General features: G+C 39.3%; 1 protein-coding gene across 1 annotated transcript in view; it reads left to right on the top strand.

The window, feature by feature from the left end:
• Positions 1 to 4860: 4860 nt before the first annotated feature.
• The window catches only part of RASGRF2 (Ras protein-specific guanine nucleotide-releasing factor 2), a 58107-nt gene continuing 35872 nt past the window's right edge, over positions 4861 to 27095 (top strand). The window contains exon 1 of the mRNA XM_008940131.1: positions 4861 to 4947. Coding sequence (XP_008938379.1) covers positions 4861 to 4947 — 87 coding nt within the window. The remainder of the gene's footprint in view (positions 4948 to 27095) is intronic.

Raw genomic sequence — 27095 nt, 5'->3', positions numbered from 1 at the left:
ATAAAAGTGCCATTTAAAAACCAAAGGCTGATGTTTTTTTCAGCTCAGGCATCCAAACTGAGTTACATCTGAAACTGCTGGGATTTGTGCTGAACTTTTGCAGTAATTCATTCTTACTTCATTGGCTGTTGTGAAAATAAATTCATTAATTGTAAGGAAGCATCTAAAGGATGGCATGAGAAGTGTCATAGGACATCGTGTAAGTAGTTTCTGAACTCTGCTGATTAGTGTGCAGTGGATAAAGCAGGGAGATGTGCATTCAAGAATCAAGATAAAGCAAAATATCTAATCATGTCTCACTTGTTTGTGGCCGCTGAACTAGGATCTCCTGAAAGAAGAACTGTGTAATAAAAGACTGAAATCATTATGCTGGCACACATGGGACTAAATTAACAATCCACAAAGCAGCCTCAAATGTAGCACTTCTAACCTCTGTGTACCTGCCTTTGTAGTGTAATGCCAAAAACTAAAAATAAAACCCCCAATACTCAAAACAAAAAAAGAAAAAAACAACCCAACCAACCAACCAAAAAAGAAAAACAAAACACAAAAATACCCCCAATACACCATGAAATTGAGGTACAAATGCATGTTAAAAAAAAAAGAAAAAAAAAGCTTTTTGACCTACATGATGCATCTTACTGGGAACAACCAGAGAGAGAAATTTCGGTGCAGATTTGTTATTGTAATAGGTGTAAGCTTGCAAGGCCTAGACGAGGGGCTCTTCTCATATTTTTGCTGCCTGCTGCAGATGGAAGTTTCGTAAGTGCATTACTTGGTGGCCTGAGGGAAAGCCTAGCTAGCTGGTGTCCAGTATTATACGGTCCAAAATGCGCAGCGACCTGAGAGCAGTCTGTCATCAGCAGAATGAAGATTGCAGCAGACCTGCAGAGAAGTCAAGTCTGCACCACAAACACTAATATTGAAATGCTTTAAGGACAGATACTCTTCCCTGAATGCTGCAATGTGTTCTGGTAGCTTAGCAGCAGATAACTTGGCTACATGCCAAGGAAGTGAAAAAAGTAAAGACAACTGCTCAGATGTACTTGACAATTTAAAGTAGTGCCAAGTGGTTTATGTGAAATAAATAAACAGAGAGGATTTACCTTTCATAGAAGGTTAGCAAAAAAAGAAGAGGAATCAAAGTTATCTCCCCAGCTCTCATTTGAAATAGGTTCATTGAATTTCTGCAAATACCTCTTTGATTTTTTGTTTTATTTTTACTTTTCTGAAGACATCTGAATGTGTGTGTGTCTTACGTGGGCAGGGGGTTATGGGAATGGTTATTTGGGTTATGCAGGTCCTGGGTGCGTTTGGTTCCTAAGCCCCGCAGGCTCCATGGCCTCTTGGTGAATCAGTTTCTTGACTGCCTTACTTCTGAAGTAGTAAAACAGGCCTAATAGTGCTTCCCGTATGGTAGCATATTGGTAACACCATCTGCATGGGGATATTTGTTTATCCTTGCAGTATTTTAGGGTGTTCATCTGTGGCTTAATGGGTGAACACAGAAATTATTACCGAGTTAGTCTTAAGGTATCATGGATGTGTTTCTGGACACAGGAAAAAACACGTGGTAGGACCCGAGAAGTGCCTAATCCTGAAACCTACAGCTGGGCTATTCCTCCAGTAATTCATGACTTTATTTCTGTTCGCCACTGGGATCTGGTGGGTACACCTTGTGGATTTGTCCTTCCAGGCACAAGACTCTCGTTAGTCCTGTTGACCTCAGTTGCTCAATTTATTGTCTCAGATAGTTCAGTTTTGATGCACTTAGCTGAAATCGGAAAAGAAAGAATTTCTTTCTCCTTTTTCTTATTTGTGAGTTAGTAATTTGTAATTATAGCAGGTCCTTTTAATACTACTTATGGTGGAAGAGTGTTTCTGCACCATCAAGGCTTATTATTTCCCTAATCATTGAAATACATTGCTAAGCTAATATTATATGGTTGTAGACACATTTCCTTCATCTGGCTGATGTCCTCCTTTTTGAGACTTTGCCTTTGGTGTTTACTTTGCCTTGTGTAAATTCCAAAATGCTTTTATTTTGTCTTCCTGGTCTGGTTTCTGCCCCACAAATATTAATGCAGCATTTCTGAGCTGCCTTATCTGTGCAGTGCTGGGAGTGCTGTATGAGTTTACTTAGTCTCTGTGCTGCTCTCGTTCAGATAATACTAGAAAATTACTCAATGTGTTAGCAAGAGGGAAAACATGAACAAAACCAAGTACCTGTGTAAGACATTTTTATCACTTTTGTCCTTTCTTATGTCTTCTCAATTGTGTTGTGTCTTACTTGTGCAACTGCTTCAGTAGCTTCCAGGGCAACAACATTTTATTTCTTGGTCTGCTGACCAAGACTGACTTTTCTGCTGTTGTTTTAAAGGTGGGTGGAGAAGTGTAAGCAACTAAGTCTTCTTATTCTGACAGTGCTGCAGTGCACCAGAGGTTACTTTAAAAACCAAAGAGGTCATGTACTTTACTCAGCTTCTAGGCAAGAAGCTTGGAAGAAAGTACTGTGATGTGAACCCCAGAGAGCTGTAGTAGAGGGTGCACTGTAATGTGTGGATGATTCCTGAGGGAGTACAGCTGTAGTATTTGTCATATCACTGTGTGTCCTTGGGTGTTTGCCTTCACATGGCTTCTCACCTCTCTCATGCTCGCAGGATGGTTTCCCATAGTGGTCACCCTTGCAACCACAGTCCACATCATGATTCAGTCCCTTTATTTAGCTTGTGTCTTGACTACTTGGTCTTTCTATTGCCAGATTTCCATACCTTTGATTTTCTGGGTGAGTTAGTAGGTTTCTAGGGTGTGGGGAGTGTGTAAGGCCTAATGAATTTGCTATATGACAAGTAAATATAACAGTAAATGTTTGGTCTGTTTTAAATGGCTTGTAGAATAACCTAAATGTCTAAAAGCAGCTCTAATGGCTTTGCAAGGGTCACACGGCAATTCCAAGTAATTATGAAAGCAATTCTGATTTTTATCTCTAATTTTGTTTTTTGACCTCTGTGGTGGAGTGTAAGACTTCTAAAATGGAAAGATATAGAGAGTTGATGGGTGAACTGTTCAGTGGATAAGAAATTGGTTGGGTGGTCACATTCAGAAGTTAGTGGTCAATGGCTCGATGACTAAGTAGAGATCAGTGATAAATGGTGTCCCTCAAGGATCCATATTGGGACCAGTGCTGTTTGATATCTTCATCAGTGAAACAAACAGTGAAACTGAGAGAACCCTTAGAAGGTCTACATATGAAACCAAGCTGAGTGGTGCAGCTGACACGCCAAAGGGACAGGTTGTCATCCAGAGGCACCTGGAAAAGCTTGAGAAGTGGGCCAATGTGAACCTTATGGGGTTCAACAAGGCCAAGTGCAAGGTCCTGCCTCTGTGTCAGGGCAGTCTTTGGTATCAATACAGATTAGGGGGTGAAGGGATTGAGAGCATCATTGCTGTGGAGAACTGGTGAATGAGAGGCCAGACATGAGCTGGCAATGTGCACTCGCAGCCCAGAAGACCCATTTCTGAGCTGAATCAAAAGAAGTGCAGCAAGCAGGTCGAGGGAGGTGGTTCTGCCCCTCCACATTACTCTGGTGAGACTCCACCTGGAGCCCTGGGTCCAGCTCTGGAGTCCTCAGCACAAGGAAGACACACACCTTTTGTACTGAGTCCAGAGGGGGCCACAGAAATGATCTGAGAGCTGGAGCACCTCTCCTGTGAGGAAGGGCTGAAGAGAGCTGTGGTTGTTCATCCTGGAGAAGAGAGGGCTCTAGGGAGACCTTGTTGTGGTCTTGCAATACTTAAAGGTGACCTATAAGAAAGATGGGCACAGTCTTTTTAGCAGGGTCTGTGGTGACAGGACATGGGGTGATGGTTTTAAGCTAAAAGTGGGGAGATTTAGAATAAGATATAAGAAAGAAATTTTTTACACTAAAGGTGGTGAGACACTGGTCCACATTGCCCAGAGAGATAGTAGACGGTGCATGTGTGGAAACATTCCAGCCAGGTTGGATGGGACTCTGAGCAGCCTGACCTAGTTGAAGATGTCCCTGCACACTGCAGGAAGGTTGGATTAGATGATCTTCAAAGGACTTTTTCATCCTAAACCATTCTATGATAAAAGCAAAACCATGCAGCGTCTGAGGCATCTCCTTGCTTTCCATTTTTTTCATCTTGCCTAATATATTTAGATGTTTAGACTTTGCCTCCTTACTATACTATCTCTATCTTGCAGTTATGTGCAGTAAAAATAATTTTTTTCCCCTATAATTAATCCAGTTTATTTTAAAAATTCAAAATTTTCTAAATTCTTGCACGACTCAGGAACACCAGTTTCATGGACTTTGCATCCCTCCATAGTCTCTGGTAATGTCTTAGTGCAGTCCAGTGGTATGCAAACCTTTCGTTTGAATGAACCTCGTATCGCAGACTTGAAGACCTGGAGGCTGTAGGATGGTCATGGTGATTAGGAGAAGCTCCTGAAGACTGGAAGAGAACAGGTATCACTTTTATCTTCAAGGAGAGCAAAAAGGAAGATCTAGTGAAGTACAGGCGAAACAGTCTGACCATGGCTGGTGGGAAGGTGATGAAGAAAATCCTCCTGGAAAGCATTTTCACACACATGACGACATGAAAGTGATTGGAATTGGTCAGCATAGATTTACAAAGGGGAAATCACGCTTGACCAACATCATAGACTTCCACAATGAGATGATTGCCTTGGTGGATGCAGGGAAAGCAGTGGAGCTCGTTTACCTTGACTTTACTGAAGTCTTTGATGCTGCCTCTGATAACATCATCATTGCAGACGGGTGACAAAGTATGGGTTAATTAAGTGGACAATTATGTGGATTGAAAACTGGCTGAATGATCAGGCCTAAAGGACAAGTAAAAGAAGATGTCAAACCTTCACCCAGGACATTTAGTGCTAAGACAGAACTGTTGGCCCAGACAGTAGGAATTTTTTTTTGTAAGGGAAAACTGCAAGCCTTCCCACTTCACTTTCTTACATTTTCCTCTCTGCTTGTTGTCAGGAAGTAAGATCACGGGTGAAAAGAGGTGGATATGCCAGGACATTGTTTTAAGTTGCTGTGCAGTGATCGGACTTACTCTACTTTCTCAGAAAGAGAATTAGCGTCTTGGCTGATGTGTTACTGAGAACCATAATAAAAATCTGAACTCAGAATTTCTGAGAGTTTTCTGAAAAGTAAAAGGATGGAAATTCTGGCTTTTTCTGCTTGTGATGTGCTTTTTATTATTCTTGCGTATATTAGTGCAGCATGTATGTGGCATTTATTTTCTGCTTCAATTATTTTCTTCTTTTCTGGGGAAGTGAGCGATGTTGTTTACTTTTTAATCATTTCCCATCTGATTTAAATTTGAAGTAGTCATTCTGGTTTGGCAAACACTTAAATTGTAGCAGGAAAAAATTGTGCAACTAGAATAAACTTAACTTTAAACTTTTTGCACTAATGAGCAGAATGTGATACAACTGTTGCTTACTAAAGCTGAAGACTTTTTTCCTTCTCTTGAGGTACTTGGAATGTACCCGTAATTCAGCATTTTTCTGCTTTTGTTTTCTCTGCATGCTGAGCAGTAATATTTACAAAATACTTAGTTTTGCTACCCTGGGAGATGCAATATAACTTTGGATTTTCTTCAGGTTTTATTTATTGTAGAGGCAGAAGGAAAAAGGGGAAAGCGGTTGTTAAGCTTTAGTCTATTCAAGAATCTATCACAAGGGCTCATGTTGGCTCTAGTGTGTATCACACTGTTACCCTTTTTATTCTTGAGTTTCCCCCCTTATCCTTTACTTCTTTGTACTGTTTATTCAGGTGACTTTTTCTATTTTTCTCAGTCTTCACTCCTAGGGTATATTTGGGTAATGCCTGTCCAGTCGTGAAGCTGCATAATGTATAGAACTGGAACACCCTTGAGCAAAGCTAAGCATTGTAGTAGCTTATTCCTACTCCACTTACTTTTGTAAAAATGTGATTCTTACAACAGAAGCATAGAAATAAGCATCTCTCATTTACTATATGTATATGTGATATAATTTCACTTGAGTGGATTATTTAAACTAAGTGACTACTGTGTTTAGACCCTTCTAAATATATCAAATGGGACCAGGTGCCTGATCTGCTTTAATACCATGTACCTTTTATTAGGGATTGATCAGATGCCATTTCCATTTATATTTCCTGATGTTCTTTCTTGATTCAAGGTTATTTTTAAGTAATCCAGGTCAGGAAGGATATGAGTACGGTGGAGTGCTGTGGGAAAGGTGGACAATTAATGGAAAACATATTTGGAAGAGAGTTTTTTGAGCTTCCAAAGAAGTGTATTCAAATGTAATCAACTGGTTTGATTAAATGTACTTATTAGAATCTGGCTTACCCTCTTAAAAAATACCCTGAATGTGGCTACAGTAAATGATTTAATTATCACAGAGTAATGCTTATATCATTTAGAGTATCCAGCTCTGCACGTATATAACCTCCAGCTTTTGTTATGGGTTACTCATGTCAGGAGAGTATCAGTGTACGTTAACTTTTAGGTGTTAACATCCAATACTGGAGTTTGTCAAAATCTGCTTGAAACGAGCAGTTTTCCATGAATATTTTGAGAAAGGCACAAGGTTAGAAACTTGGAAGGTTTTAGCCTAGAATTGTCACTGCCCTCCCTTGTTTTTAACTTGGTGATTACAATGTGGCATAACAGAGTATGACGTAAGGTAATTTCTTGAGTGCTTTTTTTTTTTTTTAAATACTTAAAAGGGAGCAACTAGTTTCGTGAGATGCTTGAAACCCATTTTGTCACTGAGGGTGTGTATATTTGTTTACAGCATTTTTACTGAATAAAAACTGTCTCATAGAAATGTCTATGGTTATAACTGTTAGTAGACTATAAAAACCCTTTCTACCAGAAAATCAAGACTGGTGCTTAAAAAAGTCTCAGTTCCTCTCGTCTTCTCCTTCTGTCCCGTTTTCTTGCATCAGGTAGGTGTAATGGAAATCTTTGCTCTCTCACTGCCTTAACGAAGTCCTCTCCTTGACAGGCAAGGGTAACTGCAGGTTTTTATTATGCAGATGACATTAGCTGTTCCTAAAGCTATCTCCTCCAAGTAATGGAGAAAATATGTGTTATTGTAAACTGTTCTGTGATGGATGGATTCATGTGTTGGTCAGAGCCTTGCAACCCTGTGCTGCTTTGAAGTCATTATTCTGTTGGGCAAACCATGAGTTCATCTCTATCCCTGGGTGGGGTGGGTGTGAGGACAACATTGTTTGTATATGTGTTATCATAAATACCCAAGTACCCTTAACATATGACCTCTTCCTGTTAGATAGCAGTAGCAAATTTATTTAGCAGATTTGATGCATTTAAGCATGATGCTGTAGCAGCCATTTGGGTGTACAGAAAACTTCAATCAATTTCAGTGTCCTCTGTTAATACTCAGAGAAGCAAAATTAGAAGATACTGCTTGTACGTAGAGGAGCCAAAGCTGTGTAACTGTAGGCGTCTTAGAGCTAGGCATGCTTAGCTTACCATACATAGACACAGGAAGGCACAGTAAGATACAGCAGACATTCCAGATTGGATTAAATGGAAGTGTTGGCACCTGTTAGTGTAATATACACAGAGTAGTCAGCAAAAGTCCTTCTGATCAGTAAAACAAAATATGCAATATGGACTTAGAAGCATGGAGAGATGCCCTTTTTTTGTTGTCGTTGTTGATGCTGTTACTGAAAACTGTTCTGAGGATGTCCTTAAACTTAGCACTTTAAATACTTGTTTTAAAAACTTGGGCTGAATTAATTGTTCTGACGGACTGGTTAAGCAACGTGAGCTTTACTTTTGGCAACATTTGCCGATGCTCACTTCAAGTTAGTTTTGGAGCTGGAACATATTGAGGTCTGTAGGTGAATTCAAGTGTTTTAAAAATGCTGTATTTTGCCTCTTAAATATTACATAAGTTTTATTACATTTAGTGTTATCAAGTCTTAAATATATTGCTAATTTGAGCATGGCAGTAAACCCTAGAGTTATGGAAAATTCCAAAGTACACCCTTTTAACCCTTTCCCATCACCTAGAAGAGTGCTTTCATGCAATCCTGAAATGTACTTCATTAAATGTACTTCTTTGAGTGTATTTTGTGAAGTTTTGCCAACATAACTCCTATCATCAGACTTCCAAATGCGGTGTTAATAATTCCTACTTACTGTCCTTGGCACCTATCACAAGCTCAAAGTTGCTCAGTGATTCTAAAGTTTATTTGTAGGTTTTATATCCCTAACACAGATCATGTCATAAAAATAATGCTTGGTTTTCCAGAATCAGTTGACAGCCAGCAAGAATAATATGATTGCTTTAAATATATACTATCACCTAATATATTGAAAAAAAAAAATCTTGAAAATCTGCATTGAAATTGGTTTCCTAGTCACACACCTACACTCAGATCTGGAAACTGATGGCTGGTGCCTTGCCTGAGATGTTCTGATGGTTGCAGAACATTAAATAACTGGCAATTATGACACTCTTACTGAGCTAAACATTTCACAATAAATAACAAATATTTGAGGTCCCACTTCTTATTTCCTGTGTTCTAGTGAAGTATCCTTGCCCTGATACAGAGAAACACTGCTGCCTTCTCTTAGTTCAGTGAGAACCCTTGCTGTTTCCATTAGACGGTGTTGATATCCAGGCTGTTAAGGTACTTACCTACAATTAATTTGAAAGCCTTTAAGTGCTTAGGGTTGCATACAGCTACAGACCTTTCACTTTAGATTCTTTTTTTTTTGCTCTAATAAAGGAAAGAGATTGCCACGTTTCTGTAGCGATGTCTTACGGTGCAATTTGTTGTTGCCACATAAAGTTTACATCTTGACTTCCTAGCCTGAAAGATGATTGAGGTCAAAAATACCAACAAAGCTAGGCAACTTGGTTATGTTTACATGGCTCAAGCTAAAACACCATGCGTTTGTTTTAGCTCTGTGGATGAGGAGATTTATCATCGTGGTGTATAGAGCACCTTTTAAAAATGGTTTAGGAACTGAGAGCACTAGGCAGCTTCTGAAGAGATGGCACACACTTCACTTATCAACCCTGTGCTATAAATTAGACTTACATGCCATTCATAATCATTTTATAGAACGCTAGCCAGGTTCTAACAGTGGCAAGAGTTGAGTATTGATTATGCCGGTGTGAGCTTGACCACCACAGATCCAAAGTTCATTGAGTCCAGTCTCCACTCTCAGTCAGCGGCTGACGGGTGGGTAAGTGTATTGCAACAGGGCACATGTAATGCTTTCCACAAATGCTGTCTTAGGCTCTAGGGACTTGCAGTCCTGATACCCTGAGCTGAAGTTCATGCCTTTGCAGTTAGGAGCCATTTTTCTTCTCAGAATTTGCCAAAAGCCTTTTTGAATCCCTACATACTTCTAAAATCTCCAGTGGCTGTTGCAAGTAGTCTGAGGGCTCATTATGTGTTATGGTAAAGAAATACATTTTGATTTAATCAGCACTTAAAGTCATAACTATTCAGGGCTGATGAATCTCCTGCAGCTTCATGTTGCTATGTCCAACCAGGATTAAGGCACACAGCTTCATGCAGCAGTACATTCACAAAACTTGAGTGTTCAATACACACAGATCAACTCAAACAGAAGCACTCAACACTGATACAAAGAAAGAGCACCAATGGCCTCATCCTGTTTCCCAGTCTGGCTGATGAGGGGGAATGGGGCAAAGCTGGCAGTGGGCAGATTCAGGCTGGATGTGAGGAAGAAGTTCTTCCCCATGAGAGTGGTGAGACCCTGGAATGGGTTGCCCAGGGAGGGGGTTGAGGCCCCATCCCTGGGGGTCTTTAAGGCCAGGCTGGATGAGGTTCTGGGCAGCCTGATCTAGTGGGAGGTGTCCCTGCTCATGGCAGAGGGGTTGGAACTGGGGGATCCTTGTGGTCCCTTCCAACCCTGACAGATTCTGATCTGTTTTAGCAGAGGACTTTAGAGCCCTAATGGCTCAATGGTTGGACTTGATGATCTTGGATGTCCCTTCCAACCTAAAGGATTCTATGATTCTATGATTCTAAGGTCTGTTCTTGGAAAATTATACGTCTTTGCAATATGGATCTCTCCAGAAAATGGCCTAGACACAGTTGCTTGCTCTCAGATCCTCCTGCCTCCAGTTAGCTCGTGCACATAAACACAGATACACCCCAATGGGTCTCTCCACAGACCTCCAATTTCATGTCCCCACCAGTACCGGCCTGTACCTTCTGGCCCCTTCTGTATCTTAACTCCTCCAGTAGTCTCACTTACAGAGACTCACCTATCCAGCCTAGACATACTTCTGTATTTACAGCTGGCTGCCAGGTGACTTCTCCTGCTCACTCTCTGGTCTGGCTTGATATTCACAAGCAGTCAGGTTTGATCCAGTTGCTGAAGCCACAGACACATGGCCCTTAGAGCTCCACACACACATACACACAGATGGAGTCACCTCATCCATGAAAAGAGTTGGAAATGGAGCTTAAGGTGAAAACAGAAGACACTGTAGTGATCAAGCACAGGGCGTGGACAGGCAGATGTACCAGCCAGACTGGCACCCTATATCAGCTTATTGTTTCATTTTCCCAAGCTTACTCGTTCCTTTCCCCCTGCCTTTGGTTCCTCCTGTAGTCATCTCATAACAGGTCTTACACCATGCCAAAATGTTCTTTCCTGCTTCCCATAACAAATTTCCTGCTGCTGTAGGCACCATTATCAGCCTGAAAGATCATCAGGAGAGCCTTTCCACTGGCTCATCTGGATGGCTTTCTCACCATAGGTTCTCTCATCTTCCCCTCCACTTTATTCCAGGCTGAAGAATCCCAGCATGCATAACCATAATCATACACAGGAAACATTCTGCATCTTTCAGTTTGTTTCATGGCCATTGTCTGTAACTTACAGCTCTTCCCTGTCCTTTCTGAGTTGGAGAATCATAGAATCACAGAATGGTTTAGGCTGGAAGGGACCTCTGAAGATCAGCTAGTCCAAACTCACTGCATTGAGCAGGGACATCTTTCGCTAGCTTGGGTTGCTCAAAGCCCTATCCATTGTGGCCTTGAACACTTCCAGGGATGGGGCATCCAGAACTTCTCTGGGCAATGTGTTCTATTGTCTCACCACCCTCATCCTGAAAACTGGCTTCCTTATATCTAATTGAAATCTCCTCTCTTTCATTTTAAAGTCATTGCCCCTGGTCCTGTCACTACAGGCCTTGGCAAAATGTCTTTCTCCAACTTTCTCATAAGCCCTTTTTATATACTGAAGGGCTGCAGTAAGGTCTCCCTAGAGCCATCTCTTCTGCAGGCTGAACAACCCCAACTCTCTCCACCCGTCCTCTTAGGAGATGTGTTTCAGCCCTCTGATCATTTTTGTGGTCTCCTCTGCACCTGATCCAACTGGCCCATGGCTTTCCTGCTCTCAGAATTCCAGAGCTGGATGGGGTGGGGTCTCACCAGAGCAGAGGGACAGAATCACCTCCCTTGAACCTGCTGGCCATGCTTCTTTTGATGCAGCCTGGGATACAGGTGGCTTTCTGGCCTGCAAGAGCACGTTGCTGGCTCATGTCCAATTATTCATCCCCCAGTTCGGCCACAGACCTGAGGTTTTCCTGCACAGCCCCAAGGCCTGATTAGTGCATCGTGAGCTCAAGGATTATTATTGTGCATGTAAAGTAAGATTGTCTTTCATTATATACTTCTTTTTCTGTTTATTTACATTGAATTTCAGGTGCAGTTTTAACACTTGATTGGTTGATGCTCTAAAGCTTTCATGTCAGTATTCAGAGACAGTCTTGTTCTATGCTACCTTGAATAATTTTCTTCGGCAAGAAAATTGTTTGTTTTGGGTATAAGATGGCAAGAGAACTGTTTGGTTTGGGCATAAGTTGCTATGTTTTTTGGTTTTGCTTTTGCTTTTTCTGTAGAGGAAAGGTGACTTAGACGTTAAGAAAATACATTGTTGTGTAATTAAATGTAGTTACAGTTTTTACTGTAGATTTGCCTGCCACTAACATAACTTACGATACATCTATATTTCAGTCACATTTCTGACTGAGGCTCAGTATATCAAATTGGTCTTACAGTAATTCTAGTTCAGGTAGCAGTCTAGTCATAACATTGTTAGATTTTGTGTGACTAACTGCCTGGGAATTCATTTGATGCCGATATATACTTACTTGCTCTTACTATAGATGGCTATTCTGAGTATTTTTTATTTTTTAAAGTATATAAGAAAAGATGGCAGATGTCCACTGTGAAAATTTCTTGAACCACAAAATGAAAATCTCAACTGCTAATTGGAAAAGCTGCTAGAATATAGTTTTCTGTGTGTTTTTAAATAAAAGAAAGCTTAAGTGCATCTTATGAACACACGGAAAAATATATTTGCCTTAGACTTTAATGCCACCTTTTGCTATGAAACTATTTTGTACGTTTAAGTCCTGGTGTGGGAAAATAATTATGTGTAAAACTGATGTATTTTAATTTTATGCAATGAATCTGATTCAGTTAATCGACTAGAAAAATGTTTCGTGTGTCATTGCAGTCCTAATAACAGTCCTATGTGTGCAACAAATGTTGAAGTGATAGTGATCCTGGTTCAAAAATAGTACATAAAAATAGTTCATTAGGTTCAGTGCTGTCTTAACAGTAATCATTACTAGTCTGTCGAATAATATAACATGATTTTAGTAACAGGAGCCCAAAGCCTGAGGTCATCATTCATACATGAGCAGCAAAGTACTTTTTTTGAAGGGAATAGTGAGGAAATTTGGAGCAGTACTATTTGAAAGTGTAAGACAGTTAAGTAACCTCCTCAGGACCAGATTCTTCTTGTTGTTGTTTCAATTACATGCTGTAGTAATTTTATGCTCTGCTAGCCTAAAATGAGCTCTTTTTCACAATGCCTTTGGGGTCAGTGCTGTGTCAGCGAAGGAAAAGGTTTTGCCACACCAATGTTAAAAACAATGCCTGTGGCCCATAAAGAGTTTTTGTTTTTTCCAGGTTCTGGTGTTCTGCACACTGGAGTGGAGTGTTGTGCACTTCTGCTGTGTACAGACGTGTTTTAAACTACTGCATCTTAATTATGCCCAGTACCTGTTCAGCTAGTGCCTCTGGTTATTCCTCCCATGCTTCAGCAACACTCCTGTGTGTGGGTTTAATGGCTGAGGAGTGGCCAAGCAAGATGCTAGCAGCTTCCTGCTCCTCAAGCTGCCCCTAAGTAGTCCTTCTGCGGAGGCTGTGTTGTGTGACTAGCAATTTGTCTAGGAAGTGCTAATACACCCCACAAGTGATAGAAGGAGATAAAACTGCAGAAGTTGCTGAGATCACCACTATTGATTGCTTTATAACTTGACATCTGTAGTGATCATAATTGTGTGTCCCAGTTGGGCATGAAAGGTCTGAGGGCTATCTCTTCAGGAATTGTGGCTTATGTATCAGCTATTAGGCAGTGCTGGAAATGGGTTACTGACCTAGATGAATGCTTGCTGTGTTGGTATGGCCATTTAATTACTAGACTGACTGGTGATTTGTTGACCCTTAGGAGGTTCCCCCATTATATTAAAAAAAAAATCTAATGCTTTTTCTATCTATAAAAATCTTCAGCAAATGATACCAAATTATTTTTCATTATTTTGGTTTCTTATATGAGCCACGCTAGTATGTGGCACATAGTATTTATTTTCTCTACTCTTTAAGGATGGGGATAAAAAAATTATAGCATATGTAAGTTACAAGCATATGTTTTCTTTAAGGTACATGTATATTGCTTCATGATCATAAAACGTGTATTTATCTGTATTTACACTTGCTGTATGTGTTGTGGTTTATTTTTTTGAGAGCTGATACATAAAATCTTTTGTACCTTCACATAGTGGTTTTCTCTTCTGTAAAGTGAATAAATAATGAATGTCAAGTTTTAGTAGTTTCTTTTTATTTTTCTGCAATTGAGCATGAGATGTGAGCCACTAGCTCCAGGCCTGCTCCTCAAATCTCCATGCAGGTCATTTTAATACCTTTGAAATGAGGTCAGTGTAGAGTGGAGGCTTGTACATAGAAGGAGTTGAGCAAAGAGAGCAATGTTATTGTCTGCTAGGACCTTCAGCATATGTTGGATTTTAAGTGTCCAGAAACTTGTTTGGGAGTTAATGAAGGAAGTTAGAAGACTAGGAAGAAATAATGGATGATGCTAATTGGAATTGTATCATTTTAACTTGAGTGTAAAGTGAAATCAGGATCAGATCTAAAGACCCCAAATTCCTCTGCATTTAGTTGAAGTTTTGACATTTATTTCAGTGATGAAAAGATTTCAGCCTGGCAATCATAATTTAGCCAGCTAAATAAGAGTACAGATAGTTAGGAGTTAAACATCCATGATTCTTAGTTATTCCAGTAGAGCTGCTAGTGCCATATGATCACTGTTTCACAGAGGTATTTTGAAAATCTTCATCCCAGCTCTCCATCTAACTATGTAAATAACGGTATTTTTTAATTACTGACCTTCTTCACAGGACATTGTGGTTTCTTGTATGCAAGCCCCAAATTATGCTGCGACATCTGTCACCTTGTTATACTGCAGATTTGCCTTCAGCGTGTTTTGTTGGAACTCTGCTGTATAATTACTTCAGCTTAATAACGTTATGATTACTTTGCTCTGTACTTTACAAGAGCAGGAATAAATTGCTCTTCAGTATTTCAAACCTAATGGCAGTCATTTAGTTGGAGCAATGGTATGGATTAGTACCTGTGCTGTGGAAGTTTAGAGAATGATCTGACATAAATATTTACAAGAGATGGGTCTCAGTGGTAACTTGAAGTATCTAAAAAGCAAAACTTTAAATATGTAGAGAGCTGTGATGCCGCTTTTAGTGTTAAGATTTGCTCAACAATTCAAGCTGCTGATCTAACAGAAACTGTTGCCTTTTTAATAATGGAGAAGTAAACATGGTTACTTGTGCTGCAAGAAAAAATTATGTGCATGCTTCTTAAGAATGACCTCCTTGCAGCACTGATGGTGTGCACATTTACACACTGTGTTTTTTGATAAGACTTGCCTTTCTTCTAAAATTATTAGAAGAAAAATAACCCTTGCAACTCAGTCACAGAGTATCCACTGTCAGCAGCCATTAAGGGCAGAGTTTTACCAAAAAGTAGTGTTTTGGTAGTTTTATTGCCTGGTTTTGGGAACACTTCTTTCTTCCCTGTCTCTGAATCATTTAGGAACTAACAAGTGGCTGTTGTCACAGATAAAGGAATAGGTGGGTAATTTGAGCCAGGAAGGCAAAACTTATAACTACAACATGTGACTGCCTGCCATGCCCATGTACTGTATTCTGTTTATACAGAAATTATTTTGTAACGCGCTTATATTCTGTGGTTTTATTCAGCAGTTTTTGAGAGACAACTGTAGCTTGTCTTCACAGAGCAAATGTTTTGCTGTAAAGGAGTGGGAGTAAAGTAAAAATGATCCCTTGGGTCTTGTCAGCTGAGTTTAAGCTAGATTGTGTGTTTATTGATTGCATTTTGAGTACCTTTGAGGTGGAAGCTGTGAAGCAAGCTTTCACGGGTCACAGTTTACACTGGAGCTGCTTGCTTACAGCGTCTGGTTCCACACAAGGCTTGTGCTGCTGCATCTGCACCCATGGTTCTCCCTGCACCTCTCCTGCTCCATCCACAGCTGATGGCTGTAGACTGCAGCATGCTGCACGCTCTGTACAGTAAACCAGACTTCCAGTTCTGTATCTTGCTGAGGACTATTGTCTCTGCATTTAAGACTGAGGCACTGAGGCATAATTAAAGGTCGCATTCCCTCAAACAAGTGTTCAAGAGTAATTGCCAAAATTGGAGGAAACCTTTGCTTTGGGCAGTATTGTTCCAGGTCAGTTGACTATGGTTGGTTGCCACAGAACTTCCTCACAAAATTCTTGAAAGAAATTTGTCTGTGTCTGATGATCGTGATGAGAATGTCACTCTGAAGCCAGAATATTATTGAACAGTACTCTCCCTCTTCTCATTTTTCTCCCTTCCGGCAGCTGGCTACATCATTCATTTTTCTGCAGCAGCCAGGTAAAATCACATGATTCTTATGCAACATCTTTTTTAACGTAGGAATTACAGAACTATAATGCTACAAAAACGAATATACAAGAATGCACTGTAAACTTCTCTATAGAAATGAAGGTTTCCCCAGTTGTGTTCAAAATGTGAACTTTGAAACTTCTAGCTTTAGCTATGAAAAGCAATGTAATTACTTTTGCATTGTTTTATCTTTGGAAATTATCATTTTAAGGGCTTTACAGGGATTGTTTTGTGAGTTTCTTTCTTCTCTTTAAGAAATCTCAGTGAGGTTATCTTTCTGACACCATGTCAGGCAGCAGGATGGCAATCTTCATAATTATTACAACTTCTGCAGTAGAAGTAGTAAGCCATTTTTATGCAACTCATAGGACAAAGAAGGTTCTAAATTTTTCACATTACAAAAGTTAGAGAGTAGGTGTCAGAAACAGAAATGTAAGAATGGAAACAAGCAGGGTAGGAATCAAGGAATAGTTTCCTCGAGTGCTGGTTTTAACTTTTTGTTAGAGTTATTTTGCATATAGAGTAATTTCAAAACTGCCAAAAACCCTCATTCAATTTACTGCATTTTTTCCCCATTGATTGACTAGATAGTTTTTGTCTTGTTTGATTTCATAAATCAAATTATCTGCTGACCTGTGGTGAAGTGTTTGGCTTTGAACTTAGTTGCATTAAATTTCATTTGTCTGTAGTGCTGTGGTGACTCAAAGAAGCTGAGTGTGGTGCCTCTCACTTTTTCTGTGTATCTTGACCCCTTATGGCTTCCACTGCAGCTGAAAGCCGTGTGTCCTGGATGATGTATGACCATAGACACACCACAAAAATATTGCTCGGATGAGGAGTACACCTGTATGGGGCAGGAACTGCATTATAGTTCCCTTTAGGCATATATAATTTGATGTGGAAAAGTCTTCAAAGAAAATGTTTTTTTCATTGGTCCATCACAATTGGTTGATTAAACACGAAGTGCTAAAAGCATTGGGTTTGTTTTTGTTTTATGTTTCTAAGTAATTCCTGGTATGATAAAACATCAGAATTTCCTGTAGGATAGGAAGATTTTTTTCTGCCCCTATTAATACCTCCTACCTTGCCCTTGCCCAACGCTGGTATAAATTAAAGGAGATGTGAGCAGTATTTTTCCTATTATTAGAAATACTCTTCAAGAAAAGGCAACTTAAGGAATATTTTGTCTGTTGCTGAAAAAAAAAAGAGTTTTCAGTAGGAAAGTGGGTGAGACTTCTAACTGACCTGAAAGCTGTGTCTGATTTCCTACTGTATTATGACATTATGCTTTGTATGCCTGCTAGTGGGGAAAATTGTGTTCTTTTATAGTTTCCTTAGTACAATGAATGCCTCTTTTCTTGTTATCAATGGCAAAACTGGATAGCTTTTCAATCTTTACATACTGCTGTATGTTTCTATGCCTTTGAAAAGGATAATATTCATGTGGGTTACAAAGCTCCAAACATGAGAATTGTGAGAAAACAACTGAATTTCTGTCATAGTCTTCCCACAGTACATTCCAGTGAGTTAAAAACAAAAAACCAACAGAAACTGTGTTTAGATGCTGCTATTGGTGATAAACTGTGTCTCAGATGTTTTGGTTGAAACTGATGGCTTAAAGATGTGGTGTTGTTCTGTGTATATCTTTTTTATAACAGGATAAATTTTGGTTAAAATTAAAAGAAAAAAGAGGCAATTTGTATTTTGTTTGACAGGGAAAAGTATTTCAGTTAAAAACTAGGCATTTATGTGGAAATGGAATAAGAAATGTAAAGCAAATTGAATTGTGGCATTTGATCACTCAGGCTTTACTATTACATTAGGTTAAAAATGTGAATCATGAATATAATTATAAGAAACTCCAGTAGAATAGCAGAGAGCATAGCTTCTAAAACTTGATATTGGCCGTACTAAAAGAAAGTGCAGTAACATCCTTTGAACTTATTCTATTTGTATTCAAACTGAAGCTAATTTAGTTGCTCTGGTTTATTTGTCATCCTAGATTTTTCAGAAATTTGTTATGAAAAATATTATGAAGCAAACATAATAGAAAGCAGAGCTTAAAAAAAGGGTTCTTTGTATGGTAAGTTCAAGACCTAATGAACTGCACATTTCTGTCAAACTGGCAAGAAATCAGTAACATTTGGCCATTAGCCTGGTGCAAAGGAAAGATCAGGATGCTGTTTTGCACTTCTCAAGCCAAGGTTTCATAGGATTTGTTGTGGAATAGCAACCACACTACTGTCATGGGAAGTTTTTCCTATTCAGAGATGATCTCCCCCAGGAACTCAAAATCTCTTTGTTTATTCAGGTTAACTTGAAAAAGCTGTTGCTGCTGGGGAAGTGGCTTGACATAGGAAGCAAAATTTGAGGTTGCATAAGGAGGAACAGAAAATATTTTCTTTGTGGCAAATGAACAGAAAATCCCATTGTTTTGCATACAATTTATTATTTTCTAGAAGAGTGAAAGTGATGCTTATAATTTTCTGCTCCCTTTTCTTCAACTGTTTTGTGAGTCTGTGTTCTCCAAAGGGATGATGGCCTCTTAGAATTGCTCTGGGTTCTTACAGTCCCCTTGGCAGCTTTTTTTTATGAATCTGCACCTGTAGTTGCTAACTTCCTGCATGAAGGAATTCAGAATGTCTGTAACAGAAAGTCATATTAATTTAAATGTAGGTAGTACAAAATTCCCTAGCAAACTGCATTGTCTAGAGCATGAAACTATGCTGCATGCACCTCATCCTGAGTAATAAAACAGAGCATAATCTCAGAAAAGCCAGTGGTGACACTGCTCAAATGCTAATGTGATCCAGGAGTTGTGGAACATCTGGAAATGTCTAAATTATCAGAAAGGTGCTTCCAAAGGTCAGTATTAACTGACACAGTGCCAGAATACTCTCATGAGATGGAAAGGGAACTCATGCCTAGCATGAATAAAAAGATTCTTCAACTTTTCTACCATAAATCCTTTAGTAAACATACCATGCAAAAAAAGCTTGACACCCAGAATCATAACTTCAGGGGAAAAAAACAGTTGATGAAAGTGCATTATCAGTAAATGGATTTTTGAAGGTAGTTTTGTAACTCGTTTCGGTGTATTTGCTTTAAGCCTGTTTTATTTCTCCACAAGCTAAAAATTAGTACACAAAAGATAGTTTTGGTTCACACTTATAGCTTTATTCAAGTCCTCTCTGAAGGAGATGCCTGCCATTGTATTACACAGCTGGATAAAGACAGCATTTATTAGAGTAAGTTCTGCAAGCTCTGTTTCCCTGAAGAGGTGGCACTGGTAGTGAAATGAACAAAAAATGTTATCTGTAGCCAAAAAGGGGCAGTGGGACAAATAATAATTGAAGGTGTTTGCAAGGTGTATGTATCATGAAATGATTTTATGCTGTTAAGGACATGAAAACACTAGCATCTTTCCCTCTCAAAAGATTTTGGTGAGTCTTTCTCCTCCATTACAAACTCTTCCCAAAGCAAGCTACAAGTAATATGACCCCTGCATTAATGAACCAAGTGAGGTTTGGGTGTGAACTTTTTTATTTGAGGAAAGCTGTAGCTCCAAAGAGGGAGAACAGCTAGGGATCAGTTGGGAAAATTTCCACTTCCTCCTTTCCCTCATTAAGGCAGTCCTTTACTGTGGTACCTTTGAAAGACTTGACTTTGGAGTGGAGGAGAGGGAACTTTCTCACACTCAGAGGTTCAGCTGAGGTGTTCTTGGTGTTTGGATGGGTAGGAGGTGCTGGCGGCGGATGTTAGCAGTGGCCTGATAAAATCTGTGGACACGTATGACTAGAAATGTGGGATTCCCCACAGACACACCAGCACTGTTTAAAGAGTAATAAATAGATTATGGTTACTATCCTAAATAACTTGCTATTTCTCTCTTCACAAAAACCTTGATTAATAGTGGTGGAATGGTGAGGGTGGTTTAAACCAAAACATTCACAACCAAATTTCAGGGAAACGGAGATCCAGGCGTTCTCTAACACATGTGAAATGTTTCTATCCTGTTATCAGAAAATATGAGTAATTGTTGAATTGCTTAAAAAAGAATCTTCAGCATGTCCTTTGCTGAATGCATGAGACTCATTTGGGTGAAAAATCAGGTATAATGTCTGAGTGTCTAAAGAGCTTTACATAAATTGCAAAATCTTTGTTACTAACAGATGATCTGTTGAAATTATCAAAGATAGAAACATTTGAGAGATATTAGTAAAGGCTTGAAAAGAAAACGTGTACTATAGTTGCATTTGAGTGAACTGCTGAAAAATGGATAATGCTTAAGTGGGTCTTTGACAGTAGATATTGTAAAATGTCTATTCTATCTCTAATGCTGTTTGGTTTATAGCCTGAAATAATTCTATTTTATGCAAGATATGATCACATTTCAGCTATCTCCAGCCAAATTTTGAAAACCAATTTTTGGCTCATCACTTTTGTAGTACAATTCAGTTCTCACCCTTCATATAGAATGTTAGTGGATGTGACACTTGTCAGTGTGAGACTTTTGTTTATATATGCAAGGTGAGTTAGTTGATTGGATTAATTTTAGTTTGCTGGTACAGCGTGTCTAAACAGCTTCATCAGTTTAGGAAATTTCAGTGAATACATGTACAAAACCAGGAGTTGACAGTGTATAGCCAGAAGTTGAAATAGTACTACTGAAGATTAAGGAAGGATTATCTTACAGACTGAATCATGTTAATTGTTGCTTGGCCAAGGTGAGGCACATCAGATTTTTTTTTTGCATTTGGCCATTGATGAAAACTTGGAAAACTTGAAGGATAGCAGTTAAAATAATATGTGTGGAAATGTTACAGAAATTTGATCCAAACGTTCCTTAGAGGTTGAGATAAGAGGGGACTCCACCACTGGATCTTTGATGTCCTGAGGTGGGGCAAATGATTTCTTGCTCTGTTGTATCTGAGTGGTCTTGAATGTCCATATGTGATAGCTGTAGTTCTGCCCAAGTGGGTAACCACTGTTTTTCTACTTACAGTCTTTAAGGATGAGGTTGGGAAATGTAAATCTAATGAAGCTCTTGTTTCCAGGTGAGTTATGGTTAGGGAAGCACTATTTTCAGTTCTGTGGAGTTCACGGACTTCTTGAGTGTTGTGCCATGACCTCCTGAGTTTGGTCCAGGTGGGTAGACCAGCCAGCACTCCTTTTGGTGGAGTATGAGTAAGTAGGAGATGGAGGTCTAGGCAGGAGAACTTGCTTCTGGTGTTGGAATAAGCTTTTCTTGCTTGAAATTAGATTCTTTTACTTTCCTTCCCAAGTTTCTTACTGGCTTCAACCCTTAGGGCTAGTTAACCAGAGATTACAGCTGCCACTGAGCATGGTGGCATCAAGAAGACATTTTTCCATGTCATAAAATCGTGTAGGTTTGATAGGCACTTTTGAAAAGAATTTAAGTGGTTCTTTGCAGTGGTCTTTTATTTTCCATCAGAGCCCTGTCAATCTCTGATGCTGACAGGTGTCTGTATCAATCTTGTCCCTTATCTCACAAAATACTGCAGTTGCTTGAAATTTTGAGTGTTTGGTTTGTTTTTTTTCTGAAACTGTTTATAGATAGAAATGATTATATATAACAGAGATGTAACAAGGTCTAGGATGTGCTGACTTCTTATTCTTGCTTCCCTATCGTATGTTGGCTCACTTCAGGAGAGAAGCTGTTTATAGCAATCTTGAGTTGAACTCATTTACAGCAGATCTATATTTGGGCATCTTTGCACATATCCTTGTGTCTAAAATGGGCACCATAATTCTTACCTTGCAGAGGAGTTAGAAGATTAGTTACTGTCTGTAAAGAGCTTTAAAAATGACAAATCCTGTAGTTGCAGATCTTCAGAATATAATTAGGAAGCCAGCCAATTAATCTGCTTCCTAGAAATTAATACTTCAAAATTACTTGCTCTATAAAAATTATGTGTATGATTTGGAGTAGGTATACCGTTTTTCTGTTTTGTTTTGGTTTGGTTTTTTGCATATGTGATTACTGAGAAACTCAGGCTCACCTCTTGCAGTAATTACTCTGTGGATGCAATCTTCAAAACTGAGGTCCATTATATAATTTCATTATTTACTTGTTTACTTGTTATTTGAAATGAAGCTGCATGTTTTTAGTAGTGAGGGTAATTTAATACCTACAACTGAATATGGGCTTGGGTGGATTTTTCATTACCTTTTATGTTAGGATTCATTAAAGAGGGTCTGTGTCTCACCTTGTTCCTGTATGTTTGATGCAGGAGCTCTCTAGTGAGATTTTTCTGGACTATATTATGTAAGTCATAGAAGGTTATAAATGTTCCTTCTGGCCTTTAAAATCTGATCTTTTAATTAAAATACAGGGATGTCTTTTGTGAGGCAAAGCAAATCCTAAGGTAGTTTATACCTGAATTCATATGGAGGAGCTCTGCATCATTATCAGGTTTCAGACAAGAAAGTTGGATACCAGATGTTCCAACTGCTTTTTGGACAAGGAGGGAAAAGCTGTTAGTATGTGGAGAAATGCTAGGGTTGCTAAGAATGGTGAAGGAATGAGACAGAATGAGAAACGAATAAAGCACAAAAAGTCTAATGCCTGAAAAACATAGAAACAGAATTGTTTTGGTTGGAAAAGACCTTTTAAATCGTTGAGTCAAACCATTAATCTAATAGTATGAAGTCCGCCAGTAAACCATGTCCCTAAGCACCTCATCTACATGTCTTTTAAGTACCTACAGGGATTGTGACTCCACCATTTCCCTGGGCAGCCCATTCCAATGCTTAACAACCCTTTCAGTGAATAGTTTTTTCCTATTTTCCAACCTTAACCTCCCCTGGGACAACTTGAGGCCATTTCCTGTTGTACTATTGTTACTTGGGAGAAGAAACCGACCCCCACCTCACTGCAACATCCTTCCAGGGAATTCTAGAGGGTGATAAGATCTCCCATAAGTCTTCTTTTCTCCACGGTAAAAATGTCCAGTTCCCTCAGCCACCTCTCATAAGACTTGTTCTCTAGGCTTTTCAGCAGCATCTTGCCTTTCCCTGGACACGCTCCAGCACCTCAGGGTCTTGCTTGCAGAACCCAGTACTTGAGGTGCAGCCTCACCAGTGCTGAGTACAGTGGCACAATCACTTCCCTAGTCCTGCTGGCCACAACTGTTTCTGATACAACTGCCACTGATTCCAGTATTCTCTCCTTCTCTGTCACTTTGAACAGCACTTTTTTTCTATTAGTACAGTTGTATTGTACTTAGTTATGTGGAGGAGCTGTAATCTTGATTTGCTTTATCTATTCAATTGTGATTGATTGACGTCAGGAGATGTGCCCTCAGCTTCCATGCTGGAATAGACCATCAGTATGAATAATGGGATTTCCTTGCTCCTTTTCCATTGTTTGCACTGCAGATATTTCACTACAGGTCATCAGGGTCCAACCCTATACCTGCCCAGTTGTTGAACTTTATGCATACAGGTTGAAAGTGTGTGTCCTGAAAATGCCTTAAACTACCATTAAAACTAATTCTTTGAAGGGAAGTGATTTTCCCTTTGCAAGCATGAGGAATGTGTTATAAATAAACTGAATAGTGGAAGGGATCTGAGGCAACAAGTGATAACTGAAATTTTGAGCTTATATTGATAAGTGGGATCTGCAAGTCCTGTGTGCTCTATCTTTTTCCAGTGCTTGGGAAGGTGAGAATCATAGGAATGGAATTGAGGGCATACAGTGGTGAGCAGAAGGATACCTACACCACTGGATACTGGGAAAAAATTTATCTGTCTCTTAGTTTAATCAGGTTTAATTTGGTTATGGTTTATAGAAAATATTTATCACTTTATAGAAATTCAGTCTATAGAAGGTATCTTCAGGGAACAGCTACTGCGTCAGTCACCTAGGGACGTTAAACGTAGAGATGTATCACTGTCAGTCCCAGAAGAACTTACATGTGGGAGGAGAGGCTGAGGAGCTGCAGGAAGGCAGCAGTTCTGGGAATGCTGTGAATGTTGACCAGTGAATATACTGACATTGGGATGCAGCCTTTCAGGTCCCTAAAAAGTTAAATGAGGTGCTTTGTGGATTGGTCTGCAGGACTCAAGCATGGTGATGCAGTGCAAGTCCCAGGCTAGTTGCCAAAAAAAGCCTTTAGGAGACCTGTCTCATATACAGGGTCGACAACAAAATGAGACACTTAACCTGACTGTCCTGAATTCTAGTCCTGTACCTTATTTCTGTTGGGTACAAGGCACTGGAGACAGCAGAAGTAATGAAAGTTGCAAAAAGAGGGAAAAAGTCCTGCAGCTAGGTAATGTTCAGGCTTCTAGGTAAGTGGTTTGCAATTTCTGGCAGGAAGTTCCAACCGGACAGTGTCAAATGTGTTTTGAGATGATGTACCTAGGTTCAGTTTATTAGCAGTGAATAATTTAGCTGCACTTATGGTGTTGTATCAGTTCCTGTAGGCTTTACTTCGTGAAATTTTCTTTTGTGTGGCAGAATTTTTCCCTGTTGATAAACTACTGCTGAAGTACAAAAGGTCTGCATTGAAAATACAGCAGATGGGGCTGTATAAGCCTGATTCTCTCATCCATGAAAGCAAATGCTATCACCATTGTAATTTGGCATAATTTTGATTCAACAGTTGCAGGAGAAATAAGTTCTGTAGTGACCTTTGTATGTTCCTTGATTTCTGTTCTGCATGCAAGTTGGGTATGGTATTTTTTTATCAATATAGTGCAAATTTATAAAATGGGCTACATTTATGAATACTCTCCCTAATTCCAAAGTTGCTGATTTCATATTTAAATATAATGACTTCAGAATGCTGTTGCTCACGACCTAACTGTGAGATACCCAGACAGATTGTATACAGCCAGTTGTAATTTGATTAATCCAGTATTGGTTAAGGAGAGAAGCCATCAGTTCATCTCACCTACCAGACAATATAAAGTGTGTGTATGTTTATATACACAGCATATATTTGGCCAGTGTTAAACCAAACCTAGGAAAGATGCTACAGCCATCTCTGCATGTGGGAACTGGAGACCCAAAGCAATGCCTTCTAGTGTGTTCTTGAGACAGTGGGTCTCATTTACCTCTACAAGTGTTTTTCTCTGTGGTCCTGTTTGATAGCAATTTTCTATCTACCAGGGGTGATGAAGTAGCATTAAGATGATAAAAACCCCCTTAATCCCTGGGGTGCCACCACAAAGAGACACTGAAGCTGAAATACTGTAGGGAATCTCTACCAGTTTTGCAAATTGCCTTTATTTTTTTGAAGAATAAAAGTCGAAACCAAAACATATTTAAAAAAACCCAGACAACTAGTAAAAGCCAGCACTTCATGAAAATTCCAGTGCATCTTGTTTATTGTAAAGTGCAAAGAAATTTCAAGGATTTAAAAGACACACGTACCATCAAGTAAAGTTTTAATTGGGTCCCCTAAGACTGTGGGAAAGCCTTTATTTGAATGGACCAAAGGTCCAACTGGTCTAATATTCTATCTCACACCATGGTCTTGAGGACACACTGGGGAAGGTATCAACTTAGGTACATATTTTACTTTTCCTTTCTCTCTCCCCTGAGATGACTTTAAGCTTCCAGTTATTTTCAGCTTAAGTTCGAATTCTGAATATGCAAATTCTGTGTGTCCAGTAGCCCACAATTTCTGTACAATGAACTCTCTAGTCTCCCTGCAACACACTGACAACTGCATTTACCACTTTCTTTGTCAAGGAGAAACAACAGTTTGCTAGCAGTTACATGAAGAATCACTTTCTTCTGTTTAATTTGCATTCATTTAATAGATTTTTTTTTTTATACTGGAGGAGAAATACAGAGGTGGATACCCTATCCATCTTTTATGTATCTTTTGTGATTTTGTAGATCCATACTGTATCCTCAGAGTTGTTCCTTTCTTTGTACTGAAGAGTCTCAGCTTAAGTTTTTACTTTTATGGATATCTGCTTTGGAAATATTCCACTTTTATCTTTTTCTGAACCATTCGTCTTTTATGTTGCTCTTTCTGTGGTGGGAGGTCCGAAACTACTTACAATATTCAAGATGTTTCATAGCGTAATGACCTTGTCTGCTTTGTTCTGTTTCTTTCCCAATCATCCTGGCAATCTGGTTTGCCTTATTTTGGCAGCTGCTGAACACTGAGCTGGCGTTTGCATGGAGCTTATTCCAGGATTTTACTCCCGACTGGTAATACCAAGCACAGAGCCCTTCTCACAAGTGAAGCTTGGAATGTTTTTCCTCACATTTGTCGCTTTACATTTGCATACAATAAATTTCACCTGCCATTTTGCTGGCCAGTAACTCAGGCATGTGGAGCCTGCAGTTCTTCATAATAGGTTCTCATCATTACTATCTTGAATAACTAACAAACTTTGTCATCTTTTGTAATGCCTGTCCCAGTCCTCAACGGAATTCCATGAAGAAGTCCTTTGATGACCTTGTTCTATTCTAAGAACTGACAGATGGTCCAATATTCCAGCTCTGTTTCCTAGCTTTTGATTAGATTTTTTTTGGTTTTTATCTGCGAGGGGATGTTTTTCTTGTAAGTCTGAGACGCTTAAGTGTTTCCCTAAAAATCTGTCAAGAGCATTTTGAAAACTGTATCAGTGTAATCCAAATGCTTGTTGACCCCTTCAGAGAACTCCACTGGGTTTAGATGAGATGAAATCTTTTTACAAAAGCTGTACTGACTCTTCCCAAGTACATCATATTAATTCTGATGTACGCTAATCCTGTTCTCATTATAGCTTCTACTAATTGATGTGATACAAACATGAAGTGTATTAGCTTTGTAGATCTCCCTGGAAAGTTTTTTTCAAATGGTTGCAGTTTTCACCCTCTTGTCATTATCCCATTTTTATGCTAATTTTACAGTGGGTTGCGAATTTCCTGCCAGTGCTAGCAGCACAGCAAGTCTCAAGATGTGACAAAACCCAACCCTTGCATTTGTTTTCCCTTGACTC

This window comes from Merops nubicus, unplaced genomic scaffold (assembly GCF_000691845.1).
Source record: "Merops nubicus isolate BGI_N331 unplaced genomic scaffold, ASM69184v1 scaffold22895, whole genome shotgun sequence".
Lineage (NCBI taxonomy): Eukaryota > Metazoa > Chordata > Aves > Coraciiformes > Meropidae > Merops > Merops nubicus.
The sequence above is the reverse complement of the archived record's forward strand: the minus strand, read 5'-3'. Positions and strand labels throughout refer to the sequence as shown.